Below are 18668 nucleotides of genomic sequence, written 5' to 3' on the forward strand. Positions count from 1 at the left end.
TCCCGGTAGCCAATGACACTCAACTGTGTCTATAGATTCCTGGGGTAGATAGGGTTACGTATTTACGTATTTTGACAAACTGAGTTGACAGATACTGGAATCTTAAGGTACTGTGTTTTATGTTTTGTTTTTGTGTTTGACAAACTGAGTTGACAGATACTGAAAGTTCAATGAGGTACTGTTATGTGTTTACTTTGTCTTGGTACTTTTTAGGTAGCTAAATGACTAACTAGCCTATGGTAAGTGAAAATATATCTGAAGCAGTAGGCTTGAAGTGTTGGCATGAAATCTTAAACTGCCACACATTCCTGTAGGGTAGAGATCCCTCTGGAAGCCTTAGTGGTTTCAAAATCACTCACTGTTTTGCTCGGTTGTACTTTGCGGTGGAGAGTTAGAGATTGACAGTGTGTTTGAGTGTGTGTGTGTGTGTGTGTGTGTGTTTGTGTGTGAGTGTGGTTGTGTGTGTGTGTGTGTGTGTGTGTGTGTGTGTGTGTGTGTGTGTGTGTGTGTGTGTGTGTGTGTGTGTGTGTGTGTGTGAGTGTGTGTGAGTGTGTGTGTGTGTGTGTGTGTGTGTGTGTGTGTGTGTGTGTGTGTGTGTGTGTGTGTGTGTGTGTGTGTGTGTGTGTGTGTGTGTGTTATATGAACAGTTTCTACTCCCAAGTCATAAGACTGTTAAATAGTTAACCAAAAAGCTACCTGACTATCTGCAATGACTCTTTTTACACTGACTCTTTTGACTCATCACTGCTGTTACTGTTTACTATCTATCCTGTTGACTGGTCACTTTATCCCTACCTATATGTACATATCTACCTCAATTACCTCGTACCTGTGCACATGGACTCGTACTGGTACTCTGTGTATACAGCCAAGTTATCATTGACTCGGTACTGGTACTCTGTGTATATAGCCAAGTTATCATTGACTTGGTACTGGTACTCTGTGTATACAGCCAAGTTATCATTGACTCAGTACTGTTACTCTGTGTATACAGCCAATTTATCATTGACTTGGTACTGGTACTCTGTGTATACAGCCAAGTTATCATTGACTCGGTACTGGTAATCTGTGTATACAGCCTTATCATGGACTCGGTACTGGTACTCTGTGTATATAGCCAAGTTATCATTGACTCAGTACTGGTACTCTGTGTATACAGCCAAGTTATCATTGACTCAGAACTGGTACTCTGTGTATACAGCCAAGTTATCATTGACTCATTACTGGTACTCTGTGTATACAGCCAAGTTATCATTGACTCAGTACTGGTACTCTGTGTATACAGCCAAGTTATCATTGACTTGGTAATGTTACTCTGTGTATACAGCCAAGTTATCATTGACTCAGTACTGGTACTCTGTGTATACAGCCAAGTTATCATTGACTCAGTACTGGTACTCTGTGTATACAGCCAAGTTATCATTGACTCAGTACTGGTACTCTGTGTATACAGCCAAGTATCATTGACTTGGTAATGTTACTCTGTGTATACAGCCAAGTTATCATTGACTCAGTACTGGTACTCTGTGTATACAGCCAAGTTATCATTGACTCAGTACTGGTACTCTGTGTATACAGCCAAGTTATCATTGACTCAGTACTGGTACTCTGTGTATACAGCCAAGTTATCATTGACTTGGTAATGTTATTCTGTGTATATAGCCAAGTTATCATTGACTCAGTACTGGTACTCTGTGTATACAGCCAAGTTATCATTGACTCAGTACTGGTACTCTGTGTATACAGCCAAGTTATCATGACTCAGTACTGGTACTCTGTGTATACAGCCAAGTTATCATTGACTCAGTACTGGTACTCTGTGTATACAGCCAAGTTATCATTGACTCAGTACTGGTACTCTGTGTATACATCCAAGTTATCATTGACTCAGTACTGGTACTCTGTGTATACAGCCAAGTATCATTGACTTGGTAATGTTACTCTGTGTATACAGCCAAGTTATCATTGACTCAGTACTGGTACTCTGTGTATACAGCCAAGTTATCATTGACTCAGTACTGGTACTCTGTGTATACAGCCAAGTTGTCATTGACTCAGTACTGGTACTCTGTGTATACAGCCAAGTTATCATTGACTCAGTACTGGTACTCTGTGTATACAGCCAAGTTATCATTGACTCAGTACTGGTACTCTGTGTATACAGCCAAGTTATCATTGACTTGGTAATGTTACTCTGTGTATATAGCCAAGTTATCATTGACTTGGTAATGTTACTCTGTGTATACAGCCAAGTTATCATTGACTCAGTACTGGTACTCTGTGTATACAGCCAAGTTATCATTGACTCAGTACTGGTACTCTGTGTATACAGCCAAGTTATCATTGACTCAGTACTGGTACTCTGTGTATACAGCCAAGTTATCATTGACTTGGTAATGTTATTCTGTGTATATAGCCAAGTTATCATTGACTCAGTACTGGTACTCTGTGTATACAGCCAAGTTATCATTGACTCAGTACTGGTACTCTGTGTATACAGCCAAGTTATCATTGACTCAGTACTGGTACTCTGTGTATACAGCCAAGTTATCATTGACTCAGTACTGGTACTCTGTGTATACAGCCAAGTTATCATTGACTTGGTAATGTTATTCTGTGTATATAGCCAAGTTATCATTGACTCAGTACTGGTACTCTGTGTATACAGCCAAGTTATCATGGACTCAGTACTGGTACTCTGTGTATACAGCCAAGTTATCATTGACTTGGTAATGTTACTCTGTGTATATAGCCAAGTTATCATTGACTTGGTAATGTTACTCTGTGTATATAGCCAAGCTATCATTGACTCAGTACTGGTACTCTGTGTATACAGCCAAGTTATCATTGACTCAGTACTGGTACTCTGTGTATACAGCCAAGTTATCATTGACTCAGTACTGGTACTCTGTGTATACAGCCAAGTTATCATTGACTCAGTACTGGTACTCTGTGTATACAGCCAAGTTATCATTGACTCAGTACTGGTACTCTGTGTATATAGCCAAGTTATTGTTACTCATTGTGGATTTATTCCTTGTGTTTTTATCTTTCTATTATTTCTCTTTTTGTCTCTCTGTATTGTTGGGAAGGACCGTCAGGAAGCATTTCACTGTTAGTCTACACCTGTTGTTTACCAAGGAGTAGAATGTTTTTTAAATTTGATTTAGATTTTGTAACTTTTTTTCTGTGCGTGTGTGTGTCTCATGCCAGCCGTGTGATGTTGGACGTCCTAATAATAGGTGGAGGACCCCATGCCCTGACCCTGGCCACCCTGCTGTCCTGTCCAGACCAGGCCCTGTCCCCACCTCCCCCCAACACAGACATCCTCCAGGGGATCCAGCTCAGCCAGGGCAGGGCCAAGACCAGCCGCTCTAAGAACAAGAGAGGAGGAGCTACCAGTGAGGCTAACTACACTACAGCTCAATGTTTTTACATGAGCTTTTCATAAAGGGCCCAGATGAAGCCTGTTCCCAGACTAAAGAGTGAATGTTTATTAAAAGGACGTTTTAGTCAGAGGTTAGACGCAGGCATGATCTGGGTCCAGGAAAACAGACCATCAAGTAGACAGATGTTTTTCCTCACATTTTGGCCTTTCTTTATTTCAGTTAGGAGAGACATTCCTCTCTAATCTCTCTACACATATACTGTAAAGCCTGCTGTTAGTGCTCTCTGTTTGACAGGTCTCTAATGTCTCCCCATCCTCAGGACAACAGCCAGCTGAGGAGCAGGCCGCTCCAGGCCTGGCCCAGACCCAGTCTCTAGACTAAAAAGCAAATCTCCATTGAAAGTGCTTTTTAGTCGAGGTTGAAGGTGTAGGCTTAATTTGAAGTAGACACTGTATAGACTGTATTTTAGTCTCTCCAGTTCACACCATTCTGCTGGTGATGCTGTCTGGTTAACAGGTCTGTAATATCTCCCAGGACAGCAGACAGCCGAGCCCGAGGAGCAGGCCGCTCCAGACCCAGAGTCAGTTTCATCCTGCCCTCCGCTGGCCTTCAGAGTGGTGGACTCATACGGAGCATGGACCTCACTGTGGGAGAGCCAGTTCAGAGCACTCAACATCCCTCACCTTCGCTCACACACCCTGGTGCACACAGACCCACTCAATAAGGTACATCCATCACCTCTGCTCACACACCCTGGTGCACACAGACCCACTCAATAAGGTACATCCATCACCTCTGCTCACACACCCTGGTGCACACAGACACACACACTCAACAAGGTGATGGTCCCAGCTGTAGGGTTGAATGAATGGTTCCTTCTGGACAACGCGAGTTGAGGTTTCATCAGTTTTCAATCCAGTCAATTCAGGCAGTGTACTTGTTTTTGCCGATAATGCCTTTGTGTTGGTTCCCCCCAGAGGGCTTTGCAGGAGTTTGTTCTGGAGAAGGATCGGACAGCGGAGCTACACTGCCTCCCTGACCACACCTTCATTCTGGATGAGAACGCCTTCTTCAACGACATGCGCCTGGGCAAGAAGGACAGGAGGAGACTGAGCAGCAGCAGAGGCCTGCAGAAGAGCCTGTACTTTAGCCTGCCAGGCACCAGGCTCAGTGTGGACTTCTTCAGGCAGCAGGTCGGAGATGGAGATGCACGTTGGCCGTGGCTTGAGTTGAAGTGAAAAGGCACCATACCATGGTTGGGGTGAATTCCATTTCAATTCAGTCAATTCAGGAAGTTAACTGAACTTCCAATTGGAATTGAAATGGAATTGACCCCAACACTGCACCATACTAAACATACTATGTGAGTCACTCCACTACACCAAATTGTGCAATAACAGTGACGCTTCTCTGTGTGACACAAGTAGGACTTGGGCCTTAACTGGTAGTGACCAACTAACCCTCCTCCTGGAGAGCTACTGGGGTTACAGGCTTTTGTTCCAGACCTGCACTAATACACTTGAAGACTGCTAATTATAGTGAATGTGAGTTTAACAGTGAATGCTTGCTATATTGTAGGGTTCATGAACAGCAAGAAAAAGTCAGTGAACCCTTTGGAAATACCTGGATTTCTGCATAAATTGGTCATAAAATTTGATCTGATCTTCATCTAGGTCACAACAATAGACAAACAATCTGCTTAAACTAATAACACACAAACAATTGTACGTTTTCATGTCTTTATTGAACACACCATATACACATTCACAGTGCAGGGTGGAACAAGTATGTGAACCCTTGGATTTATTAACTGGTTGACCCTCCTTCGGCAGTAATAACCTCAACCAAATGTTTTCTGTAGTTGCAGATCAGACCTGCACAATGAGGAATTTTGGACCATTCCTCTTTACAAAACTGTTTCAGTTCAGCAATATTCTTGGGATGTCTGGTGTGAACCGCTCTCTTGAGGTCATGCCACAGCATCTCAATCGGGTTGAGGTCAGGACTCTGACTGGGCCACTCCAGAAGGCATATTTTCTTCTGTTGAAGCCATTCTGTTGTTGATTTACTTCTGTGTTTTGGGTCACTGTCCTGTTGCATCAACCACCTTCTTTTGAGCTTCACTTGTCGGACAGAGCCTTACATTCTCCTGCAAAATGTCTTGATAAACTTGGGAATTCATTTTTCCGTCGAAGATAGCAAGCTGTCCAGGCCCTGCGGCAGCAAAGCAGCCCCAAACCATGAAGCTCCCTCCACCATACTTTACAGTTGGGATGAGGTTTTGATGTTGGTGTGCTGTGTCTTTTTTTCTCCACATATAGTGTTGTGTGTTCCATCCAAACAACTCAGTTTTAGTTTAATCTGTCCACAGAATATTCTGCCAGAAGTGCAGTGGAACATCCAGGTACCACTTTTGCAAACTTCAGACTTGCAGCAATGTTTTTTTTTAGGACAGCAGTGGCTTCTTCCGTGGTGTCCTTCCATGAACACCATTCATGTTTAGTGTTGGACGTATCGTAGACTCGTCAACAGAGATGTTAGCATGTTCCAGAGATTTCTGTAAGTCTTTAGTTGACACTCTAGGATTCTTCTTAACCTCATTGAGCATTCTGCTCTGTGCTCTTGCAGTCATCTTTGCAGGACGGCCACTTCTATGGAGAGTAGCAACAGTGCTGAACTTTCTCCATTTATAGACAATTTGTCTTACCGTGGACTGATGAACATCAAGGCTTTTAGAGAAACTTTTGTAACCATTTCCAGCTTCATGCAGGTCAACAACTCTTAATCTTAGGTCTTCTGAGATCTCTTTTGTTCGAGGCATGGTTCACATCAGGCAATGCCTCTTCTGAATAGCAAGAGGCATTGTTTTTTGTAGGGCAGGGCAGCTCTAACCAACATCTCCAATCTCGTCTCATCGATTGGACTCCAGGTTAGCTGACTCCTGACTCCAATTAGCTTTTGGAGAAGTCATTAGTCTAGGGGTTCACATACTTTTTACAACCTACACTGTGAATGTTTCAATGATGTATTCAATATAGACAAGAAAAATACAATAATTTGTATGTTATTAGATGAAGATCAGATCAAATTGATGACCAGTTTATGTATAAATCCAGGTAATTCCAGAGGGTTCACTGATTTTTTCTTGCCACTGTAGTTGTTCATTAAAATCTATGAACTTGTGATATATAATGTAATATGTGTATGCATGTAATCTATTATTAAAATCTATGAACTTGTGATATATAATGTAATACGTGTACGCATGTAATCTATTAGCCATCAACTCAAATCACCCTGAACAAAATAACTATACAACGACATTACTCTATACAGGTGGACAAATATGGCCTGGACAGTGTCCTGACAAAGGGCACAGTGGACAGACTGACCCCTGTCATGTCTGAAGGAATTGTGACATCATTCAGGGTGTTCCTTCAGAACGGGGACGTCCTTGAGGCAAAGAGGGTAGTCATGGCGACCGGGCCGACCCGTGCCCAGATGGCCAACATTCCTTTCTGGGTGTCGTCCATAGCGGAGAGCTACCCTGAGGAACGCCTGCAGCACACCGTGCAGCTCATGCACCACCACCCCGCCTCACGGCCAGCACGGCAACAGGAACCAAGAAGCCAGAACCAGGAACAGGAAGAGAGTTCTTCTTCTTTCTCATCAGGTGGGTTGAGATGAGAATCCTCTGGTATTGAAAGCTATAGAAGTCACACATCTATATAGATGGACCATATGTCTCCACATGATACTGTACAATAATGCCCTCTCCTGGTGTAGAGGTGACATGGCATGATACTGTACAATAATGGCCTCTCCTGGTGTAGAGGTGACATGACATGATACTGTACAATAATGCCCTCTCCTGGTGTAGAGGTGACATGGCATGATATTGTACAATAATGGCCTCTCCTGGTGTAGAGATGACATGGCATGATATTGTACAATAATGCCCTCTCCTGGTGTAGAGGTGACATGACATGATACTGTACTATAATGCCCTCTCCTGGTTTAGAGGTGACATGGCATGATATTGTACAATAATGGCCTCTCCTGGTTTAGAGGTGACATGACATGACACTGTACAATAATGGCCTCTCCTGGTGTAAAGGTGACATGACATGACACTGTGCTATAATGGCCTCTGCTGGTGTAGAGGTGACATGACATGACACTGTACAATAATGGCCTCTCCTGGTGTAGAGGTGACATGATACTGTACTATAATGCCCTCTCCTGGTGTAGAGGTGACATGATATTGTACAATAATGCCCTCTCCTGGTGTAGAGGTGACATGACATGACACTGTACAATAATGGCCTCTCCTGGTTTAGAGGTGACATGACACTGTGCTATAATGGCCTCTGCTGGTGTAGAGGTGACATGACATGACACTGTACAATAATGGCCTCTCCTGGTGTAGAGGTGACATTACATGACACTGTGCTATAATGGCCTCTGCTGGTGTAGAGGTGACATGACACGGTGCTATAATGCCCTCTCCTGGTGTAGAGATGACATGACATGATACTGTACAATAATGCCCTCTCCTGGTTTAGAGGTGACATGACATGATAATGTACTATAATGGCCTCTCCTGGTTTAAAGGTGACATGACATGACACTGTACTATAATGGCCTCTCCTGGTGTAGAGGTGACATGACATGATACCATACAATAATGGCCTCTCCTGGTGTAGAGGTGACATTACATGTCACTGTGCTATAATGGCCTCTGCTGGTGTAGAGATGACATGACATGACACTGTACAATAATGCCCTCTCCTGGTTTAGAGGTGACATGACATGATACTGTACTATAATGGCCTCTCCTGGTGTAGAGGTGACATGACATGATACCATACAATAATGGCCTCTCCTGGTGTAGAGGTGACATGACATGACACTGTACAATAATGGCCTTTCCTGGTTTAGAGGTGACATGACATGATACTGTACTATAATGCCCTCTCCTGGTTTAGAGGTGACATGACACTGTGCTATAATGCCCTCTCCTGGTGTAGAGATGACATGACATGATACTGTACAATAATGCCCTCTCCTGGTTTAGAGGTGACATGACATGATACTGTACTATAATGGCCTCTCCTGGTTTAGAGGTGACATGACATGACACTGTACTATAATGGCCTCTCCTGGTGTAGAGGTGACATGACATGATACCATACAATAATGGCCTCTCCTGGTGTAGAGGTGACATTACATGTCACTGTGCTATAATGGCCTCTGCTGGTTTAGAGGTGACATGACATGATACTGTACTATAATGCCCTCTCCTGGTTTAGAGGTGACATGACATGACACTGTGCTATAATGGCCTCTCCTGGTGTAGAGGTGACATGATAGTGTACTATAATGCCCTCTCCTGGTGTAGAGGTGACATGACATGACACTGTACAATAATGCCCTCTCCTGGTGTAAAGGTGACATGACATGACACTGTGCTATAATGGCCTCTGCTGGTGTAGAGGTGACATGACATGATACTGTGCTATAATGCCCTCTCCTGGTGTAGAGGTGACATGACATGATACTGTACTATAATGCCCTCTCCTGGTGTAGAGGTGACATGACATGACACTGTACTATAATGCCCTCTCCTGGTGTAAAGGTGACATGACATGACACTGTGCTATAATGGCCTCTGCTGGTGTAGAGGTGACATGACATGACACTGTACAATAATGCCCTCTCCTGGTGTAAAGGTGACATGACATGACACTGTGCTATAATGGCCTCTGCTGGTGTAGAGGTGACATGACATGACACTGTACAATAATGCCCTCTCCTGGTGTAAAGGTGACATGACATGACACTGTGCTATAATGCCCGCTCCTGATGTTGAGGTGACATGACATGACACTGTGCCTTCAATGGCCTCTCCTGGTGTTGAGGTGACATGACATGCTGTCAAGCCAAAGGCTGCAATATTGTAATATCACACTGACAGGGCATCTGTTTGAGTTATCATATGTAGAAATTCACTTATTTACTTAGTACTTAGTCCTCACCATCTTAAATAAGCATGCCCCATTCAAAAAAAATTAGAACCAGGAACAGATATAGCCCTTGGTTCTCTCCAGACCTGACTGCCCTTGATGAGCACAAAAACATCCTGTGGCGTTCTGAATTAGCATCGAACAGCCCCCGTGATATACAACTTTTCAGGGAAGTTAGGAACAAATATACACAGGCAGTTAGGAAAGCTAAGGCTAGCTTTTTCAAGCAGAAATTTGCATCCTGTAGCACAAACTCAAAAAAGTTCTGGGCCACTGTAAAGTCCTTGGAGAATAAGAGCACCTCCTCCCAGCTGCCCAGTGCACTGAGGCTAGGAAACAGTGTTACCACCGATAAATCCACAATAATTGAGAATTTCAATAAGAATTTTTCTACAGTTGGCCATGCTTTCCACCTGGCCACGCTCAAGGTCCTAAACGATATCATAACCGCCATCGGTAAGAGACATTGCCTGGCTAAGGCTTTCGACTCTGTCAATCACAACATTCTTATTGGCAGACTCAACTGCCTTGGTTTCTCAAATGAATGCCTCGCCTGGATCACCAACTACTTCTCGAATAGAGGTCAGTATTTCAAATCGGAGGACCTGTTGTCTGGACCTCTGGCAGTCTATGGGGGTGCCACAGGGATCAATTCTCTGGCTGACTCTTTTCTCTGTATACATCAATGATGTTGCTCTTGCTGCTGGTGATTCTTTGATCCACCTCTACGCAGACAACACCATTCTGTATACCTCTGGCCCTTCTTTGGACACTGTGTTAACTAACCTCCAGATGAGCTTCAATGCCATACAACTCTCCTTCCGTGGCCTCCAACTGCTCTTAAATGCAAGTAAAACTAAATGCATTCTCTTCAACCGATCGCTGCCTGCATCTGCCCACCCGCCCAGCATCACTACTCTGGACAGTTCTGACTTAGAATATGTGGACAACTACAAATACCTAGGTGTCTGGTTAGACTGTAAACTCTCCTTCCAGACTCACATTAAACATCTCCAATCCAAAGTTAATCCAAATTTCGCAACAAAGCATCCTTCACTCATGCTGCCAAACATACCCTCGTAAAACTGACCATCATACCGATCCTCGACTTAGCCTCCTCGACTTAGCCTCCTCCTCCTCGACTTAGCGACCTGTACGCTCTTGTTGGCTGGCCCTCGCTTCATACTCGTCGCCAAACCCACTGGCTCCAGGTCATCTACAAGTCTCTGCTAGGTAAAGCCCCGCCTTATCTCAGCTCACTGGTCACCATAGCAGCACCCACCCGTAGCACACGCTCCAGCAGGTATATCTCACTGGTCACCCCCAAAGCCAATTCTTCCTTTGGCCGCCTCTCCTTCCAGTTCTCTGCTGCCAATGACTGGAACGAATTGCAAAAATCACTAAAGCTGGAGACTCTAACCTCACAGATCACTGCACCTGTACATAGCTCATCTGTAAATAGCCCATCCAATCTACCTCATCCCCATAATGTATTTATCTTGCTCCTTGCACCCCAGTATCTCTACTTGCATATTCATCTTCTGCACATTCTACCATTCCAGTGTTTAATTGCTATATTGTAATTACTTCACCACCATGGCCTATTTATTGCCTTACCTCTCTTATCCTACCTCATTTGCACATGTTGTATATAGATTTTTCTACTGTATTATTGATTGTATGTTTGTTTACTCTATGTGTAACTCTGTGTTGTTGTATGTGTCTGTAACGGCTGTCTGAGGAAGAAGTGGACCAAAATGCGGCGGAGTTAGGGTTCGTCATATTTAATACACGAACACTATGCAATTCACAAAAAAACAACAAAACTGACAGCCAACACAGTCCTGTCAGGTGCAACCACAATGACAAGAACAATTACCCACGAAACACAAAGGAAACGTAGGCAACTTATGTGTGACTCCCAATCAACCACAACCCTCTACAGCTGTGCCTGATTGGAAGTCACACGGCCAAAATCAATGAAACAATAAAAAACACACACTCCCTTCTGCCACGTCCTGACCCAACTACCCCCTCTACTGGTCAGGACGTGACAGTGTCGAACTGCTTTGCTTTATCTTGGCCAGGTCGCAGTTGCAAATGAGAACTTGTTCTCAACTAGCCTACCTGGTTAAATAAAGGTGAAATAAACAAATAAAAAAAATATTTGTGTTGGACAATCTGTTCCTGTTAATTAAGAGTCAGTGTGGTGTCAATATCTCTGTCTCCATCCAGCAGGTCCCTGCATGGTGTCACTAACTCTGTCTCCATCCAGCAGGTCCCTATGTGGTGTGTGAGCCTGGCCAGAGGGTGGTGGTGGTTGGTGGAGGCCTGACCAGCGCTCACATCATCTCCATCGCTCTGCAGCAAGGAGCCAGTCATGTGACCTGGGTGATGCGTAAACACTTACAGGTCTGTTTCTGTTTAGATCTATGGCCATGTCCCAGTTATCTTTCCTTCCTCCTGAAGTGGAAACTTGTTAGTTCTGGGAATTATCACATAGAAACTTCATTTGGAAGATCAAGGAGGTTTTAATATGCTTTTAAATTTGTAGCACAAACCATTGTTTAGAAAATCATGGTGAAAGTGGCCATTTTAGACGTATACATGCCTCCTGTAAGACCCTATGATCTGTGAACCCTACATGACACAGACATCATGGTGTCATTACACTCTTCATAGAGTACTCTAAAATATGGACTATTTATATATGTATTTAATATAGTATGTCTATATTGTTTAATACAATTTTACACATGAATTTATTCAACATTAAAACTAATAATATGAATATCTCAAAAGTACCCTTTTTGATTTTGTTCACTTTTAGACATATTGTTTTAAACAATATACTCTAGAAGTACATCACATTTGCAGAGTGCCCCCCCCCCCCCCCCCTCCACTGAAGCAGTTTGATGTTAAGAGACTGTTATAGTCAGACCACCATGATCTCCAACCCCAGACCCCTCTGCCTCGGTCCTCTCCCCCAGCTGAAGCAGTTTGACGTGGGTGACGTGGAAAGCCTGGTGGGGCGGTACTCCCATGTGGAGCATGGCATCAAGATGGACGGCCTGGCCTACTTGCGCCAGTTCTACAACGAGAGCAGCGTCCATAAGAGACTGGCCATGATCAGACAGGCCAGGAAGGGAGGGGCAGTTACACCTGAGGCCTACGCAGCTCTGCAGCCCTACATCCAGAATGGACAGCTGGCTGTCCGAGCATACTGCCAGGTACAGAAATAACAATAATATTGTAATACTACTAGTCAGAATAATACTGCTAGGTAAATAGATATCAATAATATTAATACTACTGCAACCCCCAGATACACACAACCTCTGTCCACCCTCTCTACTGTGACCCCCCTCTGTCCACAGAGGTTGTGTGTGCCTGGGGGTCACAGTAGAGAGGGTGAACAGAGGTTGTGTGTGCCTGGGGGTCGCAGTAGAGAGGGTGGACAGAGGTTGTGTGTGCCTGGGGGTCACAGTAGAGAACTAACATTTGGAACTAACATTTTGAAACATAAAACAATACAATCTGGTGAAAGAGAGAAAGTAGAGCCATGGTATTCATGGTGAACAGTGGTTATGGATTCATAACCTGTTGTGTTCTACAGGTGACTGAAGCTAAGTGGTGCTATGAAAGCCAGGTGTGGAGACTGTCACTGTGTGGACAGAATGGCTGTGAGACTTGGACTGGGGACAGGATATGGCTGGCTACAGGATGCAAACTGGACGTCAACCAAGACCCTATGCTCTCTTCTGTCATCAAGGAATTCCCCATTCAGGTGTGCTGCTATCATATCATATCTCAACCTCTGTACAAAATGACTATGCTACTATACTATACTACAGTGGTGTAAAGTACTTAAGTAAAAATACTTTAAAGTACTACTTAAGTCATTTTTTGGTGTATCGGTACTTTACTATTTATATTTTTTTACTACTTTTACTTTTACTTCACTACATTCCTTAAGAAAATATTGTACTTTTTACCCCATACATTTTCCTTGACACCCAAAAGTACTTGTTACATTTTTAATGCTTAGTAGGACAGGAAAATAGTCCAATTCACACACTTATCAACATAACATCCCTGGTCATCCCTACTGTCTCTGATCTGGTGGACTCACTAAACAGAGAACATCCCTGGTCATCCCTACTGTCTCTGATCTGGTGGACTCACTAAACAGAGAACATCCCTGGTCATCCCTACTGTCTCTGATCTGGTGGACTCACTAAACAGAGAACATCCCTGGTCATCCCCTACTGCCTCTGATCTGGTGGACTCACTAAACAGAGAACATCCCTGGTCATCCCTACTGTCTCTGATCTGGTGGACTCACTAAACAGAGAACATCCCTGGTCATCCCTACTGTCTCTGATCTGGTGGACTCACTAAACAGAGAACATCCCTGGTCATCCCCTACTGCCTCTGATCTGGTGGACTCACTAAACAGAGAACATCCCTGGTCATCTCTACTGTCTCTGATCTGGTGGACTCACTAAACAGAGAACATCCCTGGTCATCCCTACTGTCTCTGATCTGGTGGACTCACTAAACAGAGAACATCCCTGGTCATCCCTTCTGCCTCTGATCTGGAGGACTCACTAAACAGAGAACATCCCTGGTCATCCCTACTGTCTCTGATCTGGAGGACTCACTAAACAGAGAACATCCCTGGTCATCCCTTCTGTCTCTGATCTGGAGGACTCACTAAACAGAGAACATCCATGGTCATCCCTTCTGCCTCTGATCTGGTGGACTCACTAAACAGAGAACATCCCTGGTCATCCCCTGCCTCTGATCTGGAGGACTCACTAAACACGCATGCTTTGTTTGTAAATTATGACTGAATGTTGGACAAGAAAATGGTGCCATCTGGTTTGCTTAATATAAGGAATTTAAAATAGTTTATACTTTTACTCTTGATACTTTAGTACATTTTAAAACAAATACTTTTATACTTTTACTCAAGTTTATTTTACTGTGTGTATTTTACTTTTACTTGAGTCATTTTCTATTAAGGTATCTTTACTTTTACTTAAGTATGATAGTTGGGTACTTTTTCCACCACTGCTATACTACTATACTATACTACACCACAATACCACTATACTACTACACTACAGGCTTCTAGTATACTACTATACTATAGGATACTACTATACTATACTACATGATACTACTATACCATGCTACTATACTATAGGATACTACTATACTATACTATACTATGGGGTGCTACCATACTATACTACTATACTATCGGCTGCTAAGATGCTATGTTAATATACTATAGGCTACTATTATACTGTACTACTATAATATAGGCTAATACTATACTACTATACTATAGGCTACTACAATACTATACTACTATGCTATAGGCTACTACTATACTATAATACTATACTACAGGCAACTACTATACTGCTATATGCAACCGCTATACCATAGGCTACTACTCTACTCTACTACTATACTATAGGCTACTGCTATGCTATGATTCTCTACTATACTACTATAGGCTGCTACTATACTATAGGCTACTACTACATGACAATACTACCATACTACTATACTGCAGGCTACTACTGTACTACTATACTACACTACTATAGGCTACTGCTATACTATAGGCTACTACTATACTACACTGCAATACTATTATACTACTATACTGTTGGTTACTACTATACTGCTATATGCTACTACTATACTATACTACAACGCTATAGGTTATTACTATACTACTACAGGCTACTACTATACTATACTACCATAGGCTACTACTATACTACTATACTACACTACTATACTATTAATAGGCTACTACTATACCATACCACTATAATATAGGCTACTACTATACTACACTACTATACTAATATAGGCTACTACTATACTATAGGCTACTACTATACTATAGGCTACTACTATACTATACTACTATACTATACTAATATAGGCTACTACTATACTACATTACTATACTAATATAGGCTACTACTATACTATAGGCTACTACTATACTATAGGCTACTACTATACCATACCACTATAATATAGGCTACTACTATACTACTATACTACACTACTATACTATTAATAGGCTACTACTATACCATACCACTATAATATAGGCTACTACTATACTATACTACCATAGGCTACTACTATACTACTATACTACTATACTACACTACTATACTATTAATAGGCTACTACTATACCATACCACTATAATATAGGCTACTACTATACTACACTACTATAGTAATATAGGCTACTACTATACCATACCACTATAATATAGGCTACTACTATACTATACTACCATAGGCTACTACTATACTACTATACTACACTACTATACTATTAATAGGCTACTACTATACCATACCACTATAATATAGGCTACTACTATAATACTCTACTATACTAATATAGGCTACTACTATACTATAGGCTACTACTATACTATACTACTATACTATACTAATATAGGCTACTACTATACTATACTACTATAGGCTACTACTGTACTATACTACTATACTATACTAATATAGGCTACTACTTTACTATACTGCTATACTATACTAATAAAGGCTACTACTATATTCTACCACCATAGGCTACTACTATACTATACCGCAATACTATACTACTATAGGCTACTACTATACTATACTACTATAGGCTACTACTATACTATACTACTATAGGCTACTACTATACTATACTACTATAGGCTACTACTATACTATAATTTAGGCAACTACTATACTATGCTACTATACTATACTACTATAGCCCACTACTATACTATATCCTACTATACCATACTATACTACTATAGGCTACTACTATAGGCTACTACTATGCTGTAGGCTACTACTATACGGCAATACTATACTACTATAGGCTACTACTATACTATACTACTATACTATAGGCTACTACTATACTATGCTACTATACCATACTACTATACTATACTATAGGCTACAACTGTACTATACCATACTATACTACTGTACTATACAATTATACTAGTTGAATATACTACTATAGGATACTACTATACTACTATACTATGGGCTAAAACTATACTAGTATACTATACTACTATACTATTAAAAGGCTACTACTATGTTACTATAGGCTGCTAATTTAATATTAAACTATAGGCTACTACAATACTACTATACTATAGGCTGCCACTATACTATACTACTATGCTATACTACTATACTGCTATTGTCACGTCCTGGCCAGTATATAAGGTTAATTGTTTGTAGTTTGGTCAGGGCGTGACAGAGGGTATTTGTTTTATGTGGTTCAGGGTGGTGTGTTTGGTTTAAGGGTGTTTGTTTTAGTAATTCCGGGTGTTGGTTTGTTTAGGTATTTCTATGTGGAGTCTAGTATGTCTGTTTCTATGTCTGGTGAATTGGTGTTGGGACTCTCAGTTGAAGGCAGGTGTTTTCTATCTGCCTTTGATTGAGAGTCTCATAAATGAGGGTGTGTTTGTGTTTGTGTTTTGTGGGTGATTGTTCTGTGTAAAGCACTATGCTTTGACAGACTGTTAGTTGTTCGTTTTCGTATTTTGTATGTTCATTTTTGTAGTGAATAAAAATCAAGATGAGCATTCACGAACCTGCTGCGTATTGGTCCACATTTTCCGATGACGATTTCGTTATATCGTCAGAGGACGAAGACAATCGTGACAGAATCACCCACCTCAAAAGGACCAAGCAGCAGAGGAAGGAGCAGACGGCGTTCGAGTTGGACTGGCGGGAGAAGTGGACTTGGGAGGAAGTTCTGAACGGGGCCGGACCTTGGCATCAGGCTGGGGAGTATCGCCGCCCGCAGTGGGAAATAGAAGCAGCCAAGGCAGAGAGGCGGTGGTACGAGGCCAGAGTGGACGCGCTGAAGGAGATGCACGAGAGGCACCCCCAAGAAAATTTTGGGGGGGGGCACACGGGTAGTTTGGCTAGGCGTAAGAAGAGCCGGAAGCCAGCTACCCGTGGATATATGGAGGAGCGTATGGGGTGGAGAGCGCCATGTTTCACTGAGAAGCGCAATATCTCACCCATACGCACGCACAGTCCGGTGCGAGTTATTCCAGCCCCTCGCAGGTGCCGTGCTAGAGCGGGCATCCAGCCTGGTAGGAGGATGCCTGCGCAGCGCATCTGGTCGCCGGTACGCCTCCGAGGACCAGGCTACCCAACTCCCGCTCTACGCACGGCTACCATCAAGCCCCTGCACAGCCCAGTCTGCCCTGTACGAGCACTCCGCTCGTGCAGGGCTACTAGTTCCATCGAGCCAAGGCGGGTTGTGCAGGAGGTAAGATCTAGACCGGCTGTGCGCCTCCATAGCCCTGGGTTTCCAGCTCCTGTCTCTCGTGCGGACCCGGAAGTGCGTCCACCCAGTCCGACTCGTCCTGTTCCCGCTCCCCGCACTAAACGGCAAGTGCGTAAACCCAGCCTCGCCAGTCAACAGTCGTCAGAGCTGCCCGCCAGTCAACAGTCGTCGGAGCTGCCCGCCAGTCAACAGTCGTCGGAGCTGCCCGCCAGTCAACAGTCGTCGGAGCTGCCCGCCAGTCAACAGTCGTCGGAGCTGCCCGCCAGTCAACAGTCGTCGGAGCTGCCCGCCAGTCAACAGTCGTCGGAGCTGCCCGCCAGTCAACAGTCGTCGGAGCTGCCCGTCAGTCAACAGTCGTCGGAGCTGCCCGTCAGTCAACAGTCGTCGGAGCTGCCCGTCAGTCAACAGTCGCCGGAGTGGTCAGACTGCGCTGAACTGCCGGAGTGGCCAGACTGCGCTGAACTGCCGGAGTGGCCAGACTGCGCTGAACTGCCGGAGTGGCCAGACTGCCTGAACTGCCGGAGTGGCCAGACTGCCCTGAACTGCCGGAGTGGCCAGACTGCCCTGAACTGCCGGAGTGGCCAGACTGCCCTGAACTGCCGGAGTGGCCAGACTGCCCTGAACTGCCGGAGTGGCCAGACTGCCCTGAACTGCCGGAGTGGCCAGACTGCCCTGAACTGCCGGAGTGGCCAGACTGCCCTGAACTGCCGGAGTGGCCAGACTGCCCTGAACTGCCGGAGTGGCCAGACTGCCCTGAACTGCCGGAGTGGCCAGACTGCCCTGAACTGCCGGAGTGGCCAGACTGCCCTGAACTGCCGGAGTGGCCAGACTGCCCTGAACTGCCGGAGTGGCCAGACTGCCCTGAACTGCCGGAGTGGCCAGA

General features: G+C 43.8%; 1 protein-coding gene across 3 annotated transcripts in view; it reads left to right on the top strand.

Moving 5' to 3' along the window:
* The window catches only part of LOC115188764 (uncharacterized), a 21593-nt gene continuing 2925 nt past the window's right edge, over positions 1-18668 (top strand). Inside the window, exons 1-8 of one of the 3 annotated variants that reach the window (XM_029747587.1) lie at positions 1-107; positions 3214-3401; positions 3924-4114; positions 4367-4582; positions 6726-7062; positions 11691-11827; positions 12406-12645; positions 13032-13202. In XM_029747587.1, the coding sequence (XP_029603447.1) occupies positions 3221-3401; positions 3924-4114; positions 4367-4582; positions 6726-7062; positions 11691-11827; positions 12406-12645; positions 13032-13202 (1473 nt within the window). In that variant the 5' untranslated portion in view covers positions 1-107; positions 3214-3220. Of the gene's footprint in view, positions 108-3138; positions 3402-3923; positions 4115-4366; positions 4583-6725; positions 7063-11690; positions 11828-12405; positions 12646-13031; positions 13203-18668 lie in introns of those variants that run through there. The other 2 variants (XM_029747585.1, XM_029747586.1) reach the window with 2 other exon arrangements.

Source organism: Salmo trutta, unplaced genomic scaffold, assembly GCF_901001165.1.
Source record: "Salmo trutta unplaced genomic scaffold, fSalTru1.1, whole genome shotgun sequence".
Taxonomy (NCBI): Eukaryota; Metazoa; Chordata; class Actinopteri; order Salmoniformes; family Salmonidae; genus Salmo; species Salmo trutta.